Genomic DNA, 13,960 nt, shown 5'->3' on the forward strand with positions numbered 1-13,960 from the left:
CCCGGTACGTTCGTGAAAAACAATCACGTGTTTGTTTTTAATGCGCGTTTAATCAAATGAAATGCAATATTTAATCAAGCAAAGTTTTAGAATAACGAAACGTAAACAAAGATGGTTTCTGTGGCAAGTGTTAAGCAGACTTTGCTACATTTGAACAATACCATCGAAAACATTAAATTAATTTATTATAATCAAAGCTTGTTAAATAATAAAGGAAATGTGGACGATGATGAATTAGAAATAAATTTGTTTCTGATTAATTCTATGCAGAATTTTTTTGTGTGCAAAATAGTTTTTATTTAATGTACGTTAAATTATAAAAAATTATAAAATGGCCAAGTATTCGACTATTGAATACTAATATTTTTTACACTATAATTTTAAGGAAGTAGAGTTTCCATTCATTCGGAAGTAACTGAAAATTTTTATTGCATCGTGTAAGATTCCTGATCGAAAGTTTACTTTTATTTAAATTATTTTTGTAATTTTTACAGAAGAACATTACTAAACTGCATAATTCTTTGCAACTAAGATTCCATGCGAATTAAAACTTTGTCCATTAAAAATGTACATAAATATGTGAATATTGTTGTTAAATCTAACGTGGTACATTTTTATTGTTTCAGGCCAAACAACGTGCCTCCGTAAGATGGCTCCTGTCAAAGGCGTACAACAACCGAGTGCCAGAAAATCTTCGCGAGCCCTATTATGTCGATCATGAGGTACATAAGCTTGTTCTTCTACAAGCAATACAATTGGCAATTTAATTCAAACAGCTTCCATAGCTAATCTAACAATTTTTTATCTTCTCCCAGTTACATTTTGCTAATTCGTAGGGGTAATTTCCATTTGACAAAATTAGGAACGTTAGTTAACTTGAAAACTCAAATATTTAAATATCCACATATTGCTATTTAAATAGTAGAATGGCTCGAAACTTGGTTTCGTGAAACTCTGCATCGCTGGAAATATGGAAAACGATCATGAGGTACATAAGCTTGTTCTTCTACTCAGCAAGCAATACAATTGGCAATTTAATTCAAACAGCTTCCATAGCTAATCTAACAATTTTTTATCTTCTCTCAGTTTCATTTTGCTAATTCATAGGATTAATTTCCATTTGACAAAATTAGGAACGTTAGTTAACTTGAAAACTCAAATATTTAAATATACACATATTGCTATTTAAATAGTAGAATGGCTTGAAACTTGGTCCCGTGAAACTCTTCATCGCTGGAAATATGGAAAACGATCATGAGGTACATAAGCTTGTTCTTCTACAAGCAATACAATTGGCAATTTAATTCAAACAGCTTCCATAGCTAATCTAACAATTTTTTATCTTCTCCCAGTTTCATTTTGCTAATTCGTACGGGTAATTTCCATTTGACAAAATTAGGAACGTTAGTTAACTTGAAAACTCAAATATTTAAATATCCACATATTGCTATTTAAATAGTAGAATGGCTCGAAACTTGGTCCCGTGAAACTCTTCATCGCTGGAAATATGGAAAACGACCATGAGATACATTAGCTTGTTCTTCTACTCAGCAAGCAATACAATTGACAATTTAATTCAAACAGCTTCCATAGTTAATCTAACAATTTTTTATCTTCTCCCAGTTTCATTTTGCTAATTCGTAGGGGTAATTTCCATTTGACAAAATTAGGAACGTTAGTTAACTTGAAAACTCAAATATTTAAATATCCACATATTGCTATTTAAATAGTAGAATGGCTCGAAACTTGGTCCCGTGAAACTCTTCATCGCTGGAAATATGGAAAACGATCATGAGGTACATTAGCTTGTTCTTCTACTCAGTAAGCAATACAGTTGGCAATTTAATTCAAACAGCTTCCATAGCTAATCTAATAATTTTTTATCTTCTCCCAGTTTCATTTTGCTAATTCGTAGGGGTAATTTCCATTTGACAAAATTAGGAACGTTAGTTAACTTGAAAACTCAAATATTTAAATATCCACATATTGCTATTTAAAGTAGAATGGCTTGAAACTTGGTCCCGTGAAGCTCTTCACCGTTAGAAATATGGAAAACGATATATCTTAAAACAAAATTAATTTTGAAAGCCTTAAATTGGCAAATTTGCTCGAAACTCGAAAGTGCCGGAATTTGATCGATTTTTTCTTTCGTCCTACGGAGTTTTGGGATCAAGTGACCTATATTTTAGAAACTATTGTATAACTTGGTATGACAAAATGCGTGGCAGGCCCCGAGCGATTTAAGGATGATCCATTTCGATGAAATCCTCATTTGCCTAAGTACGTTCGTTTCTGTCGACGAGAAGATTGCATACTCGTTCCTTCGCGCAATACCGTCGACAGAAAGTCGATGCTTAAAAGGAGGCATCCCCAGCTTTTTAAGGTATCCTGAAAACTCTTTTGTGGCGTACGTCATTATTTCGCAATGGAGAAAACCGACCTCGTCGTGAAAGGCGTACGAGAAGTTGTTGGGGCGTTTGCTCGAGAGACGCTAATAAACTTTGGCAAAAAGAAATCTCGCCAAACTTTGATAACGAACGCGCAATACTCGTGGGAACTTCCTTGAAAGGAACTGCATAGAGATTTTATGTTTAAACTCATACAAATCCGCGATTTATTTTCATTTGGTAAACAGGGTTTCTTCAGATTATTAATTTCGTAATCGATATCGATGGTTTCATTTAGAATTTGTGCAAAATTTGTACAAATTTAAAGATTGCATTGGAAGTTTACATGCTTTTATGAATCCTGTAAACTTTCATATTAAAAAAATGTTCTGTTCAAAAATTTCTATCATTTAACAATTTATTTTTTTGAAACAAGAATATTTTCACTTGGAACTTGCACTAAAATTTGTGTAAACTTAAAAATTGCACTCAAAGTTTACATGCTCTTAGGAATCCTGTAAACTTTCATTTAAAAAAAATGTTCAATTTAAAAATTTCTATTATTTAACAATTTAATTTCTTAAAACAACAATATTTTTACTTGAAACTTGTCGTGCTACAATTTGTATAAATTAAATTTAAAGATTGTAAACTTTCCTTTAAAAAGAATGTTCAATTTAAAAATTTCTAAACAATTTAATTTCTTGAAACAACAATATTTTCACTTGAAACTTGTCGTGCTTCAATTTGTATAAATTTAAAGATTGCATTGGAAGTTTACATGTTTGTATGAATTCTGTACACTTTCATTTAAAATAAAAGGTTCAATTCAAAAATTTCTATCATTTAACAATTTTATTTTTTGAAACAACAACGTCTTCACTTGGAACTTGTCGTGCTACAATTTGTATGAATTTAAAAATTACATTGGAAGTTTACATGCTTGTATAAATCCTGTAAACTTTCATTTAAAATAAAAGGTTCAATTAAAAAATTCCTATCATTTAATCAATTTACTTGAAACAACAATGTTTTCATTTAGAACTTGTACTAAAATTTGTATAAATTGAAAGATTGCACTCAATGTTTACATGCTCTTATAAATCCTGTAAACTTCCATTTAAAAAGAATGTTCAATTAAAAAATTCTTACCATTTAACAACATAATTATTTAAAATAACAGTTACTCCAAATGACCATTCGTTATTTAAAATACCGCTGATAGAAATGAAAGACTGGAATGGATATTCCAAAGATTTGTTTCTTTTTAAAATAAAATTTGCCTGCCGTGAGGTATGTTTCACGTATTTGTATGTGTGTGAAGGCCTCGGTTGTGTGGTTGATCCAGTTAAACCAATCAAATTACACAGCTATCGGCCGCGTCCGACCTCTTTTGACTTGGCAGTAAATCACGGAGCTGCCGCGACGAATGTTCCCGTTCGGTTTTTCGTTGCTCGTCGCATCGAAATGTATCTAATCGAGGACCAGTTTCCTCCGCCGTGCACTCCAACAAACAAATTGCAAGCCTGTGTACCCCGTGTCTCGAAAAGTCCGCGACGATGGCACGAGGTGAGACCCTCGAATTTCTAAATACGACATTTTAATTATTTAACCATGGAAGTTCAAAACGTTCAGAATATCTGCTTTTCTTAGTGGCCTCTGGTTCTAATCGTGAGCTCTCTTTTGCTTGTTCGCTAGAATCAAATTACTTTTTCTTTCATATTCGTGAACGTTTAATTTTGAATAAATATCGAGGATGTTGAGTAACGAGTTTCACAATTGGTGAAAGTGAACGTTTATTTAATCTTCGTTGCAGCTTTAATTCGAATAACGATTCGAAAGTATTTTGTATTCGATAAATAGCTGGGAACAACTGTTGTTTTAACAGTTGTAGGTTTTACGTTGTTAGTGTCGTAGAATAAGTAGCGTGTATTATAGCTGTTTTAAATTGAATTTGTGTGGATACTGTGCGCTATAACGTGCTGCTAATACCAACGTCATAGTGTACGTCTTAAATCGTGAGAACTTGTATCGAGACAAATTTATGAAAGAAATCAAATTTTTCTAAGATCGCGAACACCCAAGTGTGTGAAAGGCGTCGGAAAATTGAAGTAAAAGTTTAAGGGAGACTTTCTTCTGATCAGTGAACGAAAATATACCGACTCGTGGTAAGACAATGGATCCCGATCACAAAAGATTTCGGTATCCTCGGTGATTGCTTAATTAGCTAGCTGGAGTTCTTCCTTCCATTAATCATTCTCTCTTGCAAGAGATGATCCTCTTCGGGAATTAGGCACCTGTAAGCGCCAGGGGAACCTTTCGTTCATTGTATCCTTTTCACACTTGAACTTTCGTTCGAATAATCAGTCTCATAGTCTTGACTTTCCCCTTAAAGTCGGAGGTGCAATCCGACGATGATTGCAATTCTTCTAAAAACAATGGAGAGCCTGGCTCGCCTCTAGGATCTTCATCATGTCGCGACTTTCTTCGCGAAAGAGAACCCGGAGTGGCTAATTGATCGTTTACGTGTCTTTCCCCGCCATTTTTCTGTCGATTCTATTGTCTCCATAATGCATTCAACACGTCGTATTAACACTGTAATGGATTATTATTTCACAGAAATTAACTAGTACACCAGGGTTTGAAAAAGGTTCGAAAAATAACTGTTTTATAGTTTATTATTTCGAAAAATAGCTTCTTTCTTCCCTTAAACACTGGGAATAGGTTTACTGATAGTAACTCGTATAAAATATTTTTTTATAAAGGAACGTGAAAAATTTGATCAACGAGACGAAATTATTTTTTACACGAGGATGGTCGATATTACGTAATTAACAATATAATTGGCAATAATGGCATCCGTGCATAATACTTTCTAGTTATTTAGTAAGAAACGATTTCCTTGTTCGTTTTCAAGAGATTTTTAATCACGGTCGGTTTTCAAGCTAGTTTTTTTATGGATCAAGAGCAGATTTAATTGGCCACTTCATATGCAACCGGTAGCCCATTTAAATGACTATATAGAAAGATTAATGTACCATAAAACCTAACGATGGCAATTATTTTTTCCGTTAGTTATTTTCCAAGGAACACAGAATTTCGCAGACGAGATTGTGAACATTCTTCAGAGTCTGCCTTTAATCTGTGTGCTTTCAAATATTTTTTATATCGAAAACGAGCACTGCCGAGACAATAGCGTAAATTTTCAGATTCCGAACATGTAAGAACAGGTCTTAACATTTGCAATTTTACGAAAGGAAATCAATTTAACTAATTTTCATTCGTGAAATTTAAATGCGGAAGTAAAAGAAAAGGTTGAGCACCACTGTCTTAGCCTATTCGATAAGGCTAAGAGCTACCATGTTAGACTTTCAGGCACGTTCAGTTACAGGTGGAAGAGAAACCTAATTATTGAAAAGTAAACTGCAATGTTTAGGTTTAGCGAGTCAAAAGTAGCCGGTTTATCACGTTCTCGTCAATTTCGCCCTAATTTTTTTGCTCAGAGATAGAGTTAAGACCTGTAAAGAGAGAAACTAGTTTTCTCGAGTTGTCGATTTATGGGATCTGGGTAAATAAAAATTATTTTCATCGTTTCGTTGGGTTTACAATGTCTTCATCTACTGATTTATCATACTATAAGTCAATCATGGTCTAAGGAAATATATTATAAATGGGCACATCGAATAAAAAAGGAAAATAGTGCCCGAATGAAAACATTGAAATTGATTTTCTCGAAACGTCTTAGTTTTTATTGGAAAACATTTATAAATAATTATTTTTAATTTTGGTCACAAATTGGCGGTCTCCAGACCACTGTCCATCGGCATCTCCGTGTATTTCCGTTACTCGTATCGTCTCGAGTTCTTCGCATTTCCGCCGCCGCGCCGGAAATTGCAGAATACTAATATTTGCCTGTCGCGTCTGCCGGATATTCTTACGCGGTTGCGGCCAAGGTATTGTGTTTCAAACTTGCAAGTAGATCTATTTTGACGGAATGTGGCAGAAGATTACCTAGAATTCCGACACAAAATTTCACTTTTTTTTTCGACGAGCAATTATCATCGAAACAATCAAATTACATTCTTAACTTGATAGGAGCAAAGAAATAATCAAAGATTAGTTTACGCTTTTTATGTAAAAAAAACGTAATATTTGGAGTAAGTGTGATCATTTGATAGAAAGAAAGAAATTTCGTTTGTATAAAGTTTGATAAAAAAAATGTTCCATGCAAAAGTTTCTTCTTTTTTTTTTCAGTAGAATAAGAGTAAAAATTTAATTTTGTATTGAGAAGAGCAAAGTTGAACTTGACATGAACTTTAAAATGCTTGGCAAGTAAAAGATAAATAGGAGAAGCTGTGTATTTCTATTTTAGAATTGAAAAAAGTTTCGTATTGATGAATGTTTCACGGTTTGAATAGGCAGAATTATGTTTACGTGTGTTTATCAGAAGTATGCACGACAAAGTACGTGCATGGTATATTAAAACAACCTAACAATCGGAAGTTGGAGTCTCCGAGTCCCACTTCCTGATTTTCAATAGTGATTGACATATGGGAAACCCACGAGAATGTTAAGCTTGTTAGAAGTCTACCTTTAGATTTAATCTATTCCTTATAATTATATTTCTATCTTTTGATAGAGAGAGAACATTATATTTGTCACAGAGTACATATGATAAATTAAATTAGAATCTATATTTAATAATGCCTATTTTAATTTTATCATTTAATTCACCCTTAATACGTAAAATTATACAGGGTGTTCGGCCAACCCTGGGAAAAATTTTAATGGGAGATTCTAGAGGCAAAAATAAGACGAAAATCAAGATTACTAATTTGTTGATTGAGGCTTCGTTAAAAAGTTATTAACGTTTAATGTTCCGGAATTTTTTTCTCGAAAGTGAGTAGGATTTTGGGGGTATGTGTATTCACCAAAAATGATTGTAATTGACCCCTGTAACCAAACATAATTTTTTTAAAACGATTTGAAATTTTTTAATTTCGCCGAAAATTTTCACCAACTCGAATTTTTTTCTCAAAAGTGTGTGCGATTTAGAGGGTATATGTATTCACCAAAAATGACTGTAATTGACTCCCGTAATCAAAATTAATTTTTTTAGAACGGTTTGAAAAATTTTTTTTTTGTCGAAAAATTTAGACACCTACCCCCCGTCGATTTTCCTTAAAAACTCGTTTTTTAGTTTTAGTAATTTTGTTTGACGCCTTACAGAAAAGTTGTCTAATACTTTTTTGTAGGTACCCATGAGCTCTACTTCAGAAAAAAATTTCATTGAAATATATTCACTATTGTAGGAGTTATGGCTGTTTGAATATTGGACCATTTTTATGGAGTTTTCCTCATTTTGCGGTGTCAAGGACCAACTTTTCGAATATTTTTGTGATTTGTACATATTCTCCACCAAAATACGCGTAGTTTGCTTTTTTAAACGTTAAAATCGTCCAATCCGTTCAGGAGTTATGACATTTTAATGATTCGCATGAAATTTAAGGGAAGCATTTCTGGCCTCACATTAGATTTTCGGTAAAGAATTTTTTTCTCAAAAATGCGTAGGAATTTGGGGGTATGTGTAATGACCAAAAATGATTGCAATCGACTCTTGCAACCGAAAATAATTTTTTTAGAACGATTTGAAAAATGTTTTTTTGTCGAAAAATTTAGGCACCTACCCCCTGTCGATTTCTTTTAAAAATTAGATTTTGATTTCTAGTAATTTTATTTGACACCCTACAGAAAAGTTGTCTAATAGTTTTTTGTAGGTACCCATGAGCTCTACTTCAGAGAAAAGTTTCATTGAAATATAGTCACTATTGTAGGAGTTATGGCTGTTTGAAAATTGGACCATTTTTATGGAGTTTTTCTCATTTTGCGGTATCAAGGAGCAACTTTTCGAATATTTTTGCGATTTGTACATACTCTCCACCAAAATACGCGTAGTTTGCTTTTTTAAACGTTAAAATCGTCCAATCCGTTCATGAGTTATGACGTTTTAAAGATTCGCATGAAATTTCGGGGAACCATTTCTGGCCTTAAATTAGATTTTCGGTAAGGAATTTTTTTCTCAAAAATGGTTAGGATTTCGAGGGTATGTTAATTGACCAGAAATGATTATAATTGGTCCCCGCAATCAAAAATAATTTTTCCAGAACGATTTGGAATTTTTGAATTTAATTGTTAATAACTTTTTAACGGAGCCTCCGTCAACAAATTGGTATTGTTGATTTTCGTCTTATTTTGGCCTCTAGAATCCACCATTAAAATTTTTCCCAGGGGTTGTCGAACACCCTGTATTTCTATATTACGATGGCATTGTAAGTTGTTTAAAGGAAGAAACCACTGTGATAGCTAAAAATGAAGGCAATTTTCAAGAATTTTTTGAGCGTAACCATGAACCTTTTTCTGATAAATATTTAATGTTTTCGAGAGTATATTTCTTGAACTACTTATTGTAAAAATTTCGTATATAAATATTAATTATTATAGCCATAATGGGAACCAGCGTGAAAGGCCTCCAAAAATTTGTTAGAAACGGGCGAATGTGTAATTTTCCACTGCAAGTTGTGAAACAAGAAATCATGCAATTTTCTTAAACTATAAGGCAGTTGCTTTGATTCCATGTACCGGATTTTTGAAAATAATTATTTATTATAAAATGGAGGAAACTTGAAGGAAAAATCTTAGAAAACTGTGACAAAGTCAATATTTCTTCTAACACCACGTCGAAACTAATTATTCGATCGAAAATTCCGTTCGTACAACTGAAGAGAATAGTATTAGGAATCACCATACAAAATTTTAAGTAAATCGGATGAAAATTGACTGACTTATCGAGCCGCCCAGTTTGGAAAATGTGGTTTTGAGAAAAACGCGTTCAGAATTTTGCACCCAATTATCTATTAAATAACGTTGGAGTTTTTAAACTTTCTAAAGGGCATCCACTTCAGGACACTAAAGCGTATCTTCTGTAAAAAGATCATCGTCATCTTCGTCATTTATATCTCCTTTTTCCTTCAACCGAACGTCACGCGTCGCTGTTTTGTGTTTTCGCTGAGCAGCGGAAAGGCGAACCATGTCCTGTTTCTCTCGATGTGCGTTTGCCTGTGGCCCAATTTTAATATCGAGGACCTTAATTATTTGTAATAATCCTGAATAGCCATCATTAAATTAGATTACGGCTAAATAAGTTGCCAGTTGGACTACTTTAGTCGCGTATCGGTACATTTAGTTCACACCACTTATCGCTCTAGACCAAATACTCTTGATTCCCATAGTTATTTCGATCAAAACACTTCCCATTCATATGAAACCTTTACCACAGCAGAAATAATAAAAGAGTTTCAAAGTAAAGAAGTAAAGAGCAGTTAGTTTCAAGGGTTACGCGTATTACATGTTCTACATCTACTAAATCTTCAGTAACTTTGTCAGTTTTGCAAATTTTACTTTAATATTTTAGAGAGTCTTAAAATCCCAAGCATCGAAAGGAGATAAAGAAACAATTTTAATTTTTTCAATCCGTCACAATGGTTTCTCCCCTTAATTGGTTAGTTTCCATTTATCAATAACACGTCTGTGCTTTGTTCTTTCAGGATCAAGAGCACCTGAAGCCGCAGATCGTCCACGCACTTTCCAATGCAGAACTATACTGTTTGGCATTGGCTAATATTTATTCGGATCCAAATTATCACAATCAGAATCACTGCGGTATTCTGCAGGCTCTCGCTAGAAAGGGTGTTTATCTTGCGGAGCCAAACAATACTCAACTCACCGAAACGATCCTCATTCAAAATTCACCTCTCAAGATGGTAAGTCAATGTTACGATTGTTTTTACATATTTTTATATATTTTACACGCTTACATTGTCCCCGAAGCATTTAAATATCTCTAGCCACTAAGTTACCAAGCCTGGGAAATATTTTTAACCCCTAATTGGTATTGCGTGTTCTCGAAACGAAATTATTATCACGGGACGTCACAAAATATATTATTGAAGAATAAAAAACACCGACTTATAAAATAATAGCACAGTATTAATTGCGAATAATATAAATGTGGTTATTTTGGGGTCAAAATTTCACCATTCAGGATGGTAATTATTTTTACATATTGAAATACTTTTAATCCTCAAATAGTATCACCTTCCATATTGGAGTCGAGCGTTTCCTCTGCGCTCTAAAAATATTTTTAAATATTTAATCAATCAGAAAGTGTACCTATTCATTGTTGTAATCTTCAGACAGTTTCACATAATAAATTAACAAATATTGGGACGGACAATAGTAAAATAAATGATGAATGGCAAAAAAATATTATTTTTACGTATTGAAATATTTTTAACCCTCAAATGGGATCATCTTCCATATTGGAGTCGAGCGTTTCCTCTGTGCTCTAAAAATATTTTTAAATATTTAATCAATCGGAAAGTGTACCTATTCATTGTTGCAACCCACTTCAGATCACATAATAAATTAACAAATATTACGACGGCCAATAGTTGAATAAATGACGAATGGTAAAAAAATATTATTTTTACGTATTGAAATATTTTTAATCCTCCAATGGGATTATCTTTCATATTGCAGTCGAGCGTTTCCTCTGCGCTCTAAAAATATTTTTAAATATTTAATCAATCAGAAAGTGTACCTATTCATTGTTGTAATCTTCAGACAGTTTCACATAATAAATTAACAAATATTACGACGGACAATAGTTGAATAAATGACGAATGGTAAAAAAATATTATTTTTAAGTATTGAAATATTTTTAACCCTCAAATGGGATCATCTTCCATATTGGAGTCGAGCGTTTTCTCTGCGCTCTAAAAATATTTTTAAATATTTAATCAATCAGAAAGTGTACCTATTCATTGTTGTAATCTTCAGACAGTTTCACATAATAAATTAACAAATATTGGGACGGACAATAGTTGAATAAATGACGGATGGTAAATAAATATTATTTTTATACAGAGTGTTCGGCCACACCTGGGAAAAGTTTTAATGGGGGATTCTAGAAGCCAAAATAGGACGAAAATCAAGAATATCAATTTATTGATGGAGTCTTCGTTAAAAAGTTATTAACAATTAAATTCAAAAATTTCAAATCGTTCTGGAAAAATTATTTTCGGTTGCGGGGGTCGATTATAATCATTTTTGATGAATAGATATATCCCCGAAATCCTACCCAGTTTCGAGAAAAAAATTCGAGAAGGTGTGAAATTTTTCGACAAAATTAAAAAATTTAAAATCGTTCTAAAAAAATTATTTTTAGTTGCAGAGTTCAATTACAATCATTTTTGGTCAATAGACATACCCCCGAATTCCTATCTACTTTCGAGAAAAAAATTCCTCACCGAAAATATAATTTCTGGACAGAAATGGATCTCCGAAATTTCTTGCGAATCTTTAAAACGTCATAACTCCTGAACGGATTGGATGATTTTAACGTTTAAAAAAGCAAACTACGCGTATTTAGATAAAGAATATGTAGAAATTACAAAAATATTGGAAAAGTTGTTCCTTGACCGCGTAAAGTAAGAAAAACCCCATAAAATCGGTCCAATTTTCAAACAGCCAATACTCCTACAATAGTGAATAAATTTTAATGAAACTTTTTTCTGAAGTAGAGCTCATATGTATCTACAAAAAAGTATTAAACAACTTTTCTGTAGGTCGTCAAACGAAATTACTAAGAATAAAAAACGAATTTTTAAGAAAAATCGACGATCGATGCCTAAATTTTTTGGCGAAATTGAAAAGTTTCAAATCGTTCTGGAAAAATTATTTTCGGTTGCGGGGGTCGATTATAATCATTTTTGATGAATGGACATACCCCCGAAATCTTACCCATTTTCGAGAAAAAAATTCAGTATTGGCGGAACTTTAAACGTTAATAACTTTTTAACGAAGCCTCAATCAACAAATTGGTATTCTTCATTTTCGATTTATTTTGGCCTCTAGAATCTCCCATTTAAATTTTTCCCAGGGGTTGCGGAACACCCTGTATATTGAAATATTTTTAACCCTCAAATGGGATCATCTTCCATATTGGAGTCGAGCGTTTCCTCTGCGCTCTAAAAATATTTTTAAATATTTAATCAATCAGAAAGTGTACCTATTCATTGTTGCAATCTTCAGACAGATCACATAATAAATTAACAAACATTACGACGGACAATAGTTGAATAAATGACCATTTGTCTATACCAGGGTTTCCCAAACTTCTTTTCTTATGGAACCCTTAAGAAATTTTTTACGAATCATGGAACCCTTGCCATACCTAAACTTCTAAGCAAAAATCATGATGTCATTTTATTCATTCGTATAAAACGTTGTAACTATATTGAATGTTGTAATAAATTACAAAGAAATGTTTTTAATTAAAAAACACGAGTTCAGTGCGAAGGATGTAATTGTTTTTAATAATAATTGTTTGTTAATATTTTAATGCGTTTCTGTAAAACTATTGCAGCTAATCTTATTTTAATGTTATATCACAATTTGTCTTGCGAAACCCCAAAATTATTTCATGGAACCCACTTTGGGAAACACTGGTCTATACACATGTTACTCAAACAGACGAACAATGGCAATAGGAAGTTCTGTCGTTGTTATTCGTTTCCAAAGAAAATTGATTTAGAAATAGGTAGTAGGGAGCTGCAACTTTTATGATTCCACCTTTAAATAACGTTGCAGTCTGCGCATATGGCTGTGATAGAGGGCCTGATGGTCCTGTACGCGAAAGAAGTGGTGACCGGCGACCGCGTGGTCTCGGCCATTCGACGATTCGACCCCCAGGCCGACGTCGACGTCCCGACGGACCACGAGAAGGGTCTTCTCCTTTGGATAAGCCACGCGTCGCAAGCGTTGATCGCAAAAATTCAAATCGAGGAGGGGGCCGGGGATAAAACGCGACTGCCAGAGCTGCCCGCTGCCAAGGACTTCCAATCACTATGCGATGGCGTCGGTCTAGCCGCGGTCGTGGCATTTTATTGCCCCAGCGAACTGAACTGGATGGACATCCGCGTGTCGAAGAAACCGTCGGTCGCGGACGCCCTGCACAATCTCTCGTTGGTTCACACCTTTTGTAACAGATGTTTACCGTATTCCATTTTTCACACGCAACCCGAGGACGTGACGTACATGAGGGGGTAAGAATTGCCGAGCAAATCGGTCTTTACGAAGCGTAAATTTCGTTATCGTCAACCCCTTGACGTACGATTCGATTCCTAATAATTTTTCAAACCTATACTATTGAATTTTATTTAAATTTATTTCTATATAAAATGATTAAAAGAAGACTCTCAATCTCAACCGAATTAATAAATGGAAATCAACTCCGAAGCATTAAGAAAATAATGAACTAATGGAGGATTACATAAATTTTCAAGTAATTAAACTTGCAGAGGCCCCAATAATCCACTTAAGGGTTAACGAATATCTGATGAATGCAAAAATGTGGTGATTTTAATATATAATTAAGTTATTGAACGACAAGGGGTTGATATTAGCCCTCAACTTGTGGGACCAAGTACTGTGCATCCGTGAGAAGTTGGCTA

General features: G+C 33.5%; 1 protein-coding gene across 8 annotated transcripts in view; it reads left to right on the forward strand.

Annotated features, from left to right (window-relative positions):
- Patronin (calmodulin-regulated spectrin-associated protein patronin) overlaps positions 1 to 13,960 on the forward strand; it is a 74,382-nt gene that overhangs the window by 39,984 nt on the left and 20,438 nt on the right. For 7 of the 8 annotated variants that reach the window (XM_076777807.1, XM_076777808.1, XM_076777812.1 and 4 more), the window contains exons 2-4: positions 627 to 722; positions 9,992 to 10,207; positions 13,098 to 13,552. In XM_076777807.1, coding sequence (XP_076633922.1) covers positions 627 to 722; positions 9,992 to 10,207; positions 13,098 to 13,552 — 767 coding nt within the window. Of the gene's footprint in view, positions 1 to 626; positions 723 to 3,809; positions 3,957 to 9,991; positions 10,208 to 13,097; positions 13,553 to 13,960 lie in introns of those variants that run through there. The other variant, XM_076777814.1, reaches the window with a different exon arrangement.

Source organism: Colletes latitarsis, chromosome 11 (genome assembly GCF_051014445.1).
Source record: "Colletes latitarsis isolate SP2378_abdomen chromosome 11, iyColLati1, whole genome shotgun sequence".
NCBI lineage: Eukaryota > Metazoa > Arthropoda > Insecta > Hymenoptera > Colletidae > Colletes > Colletes latitarsis.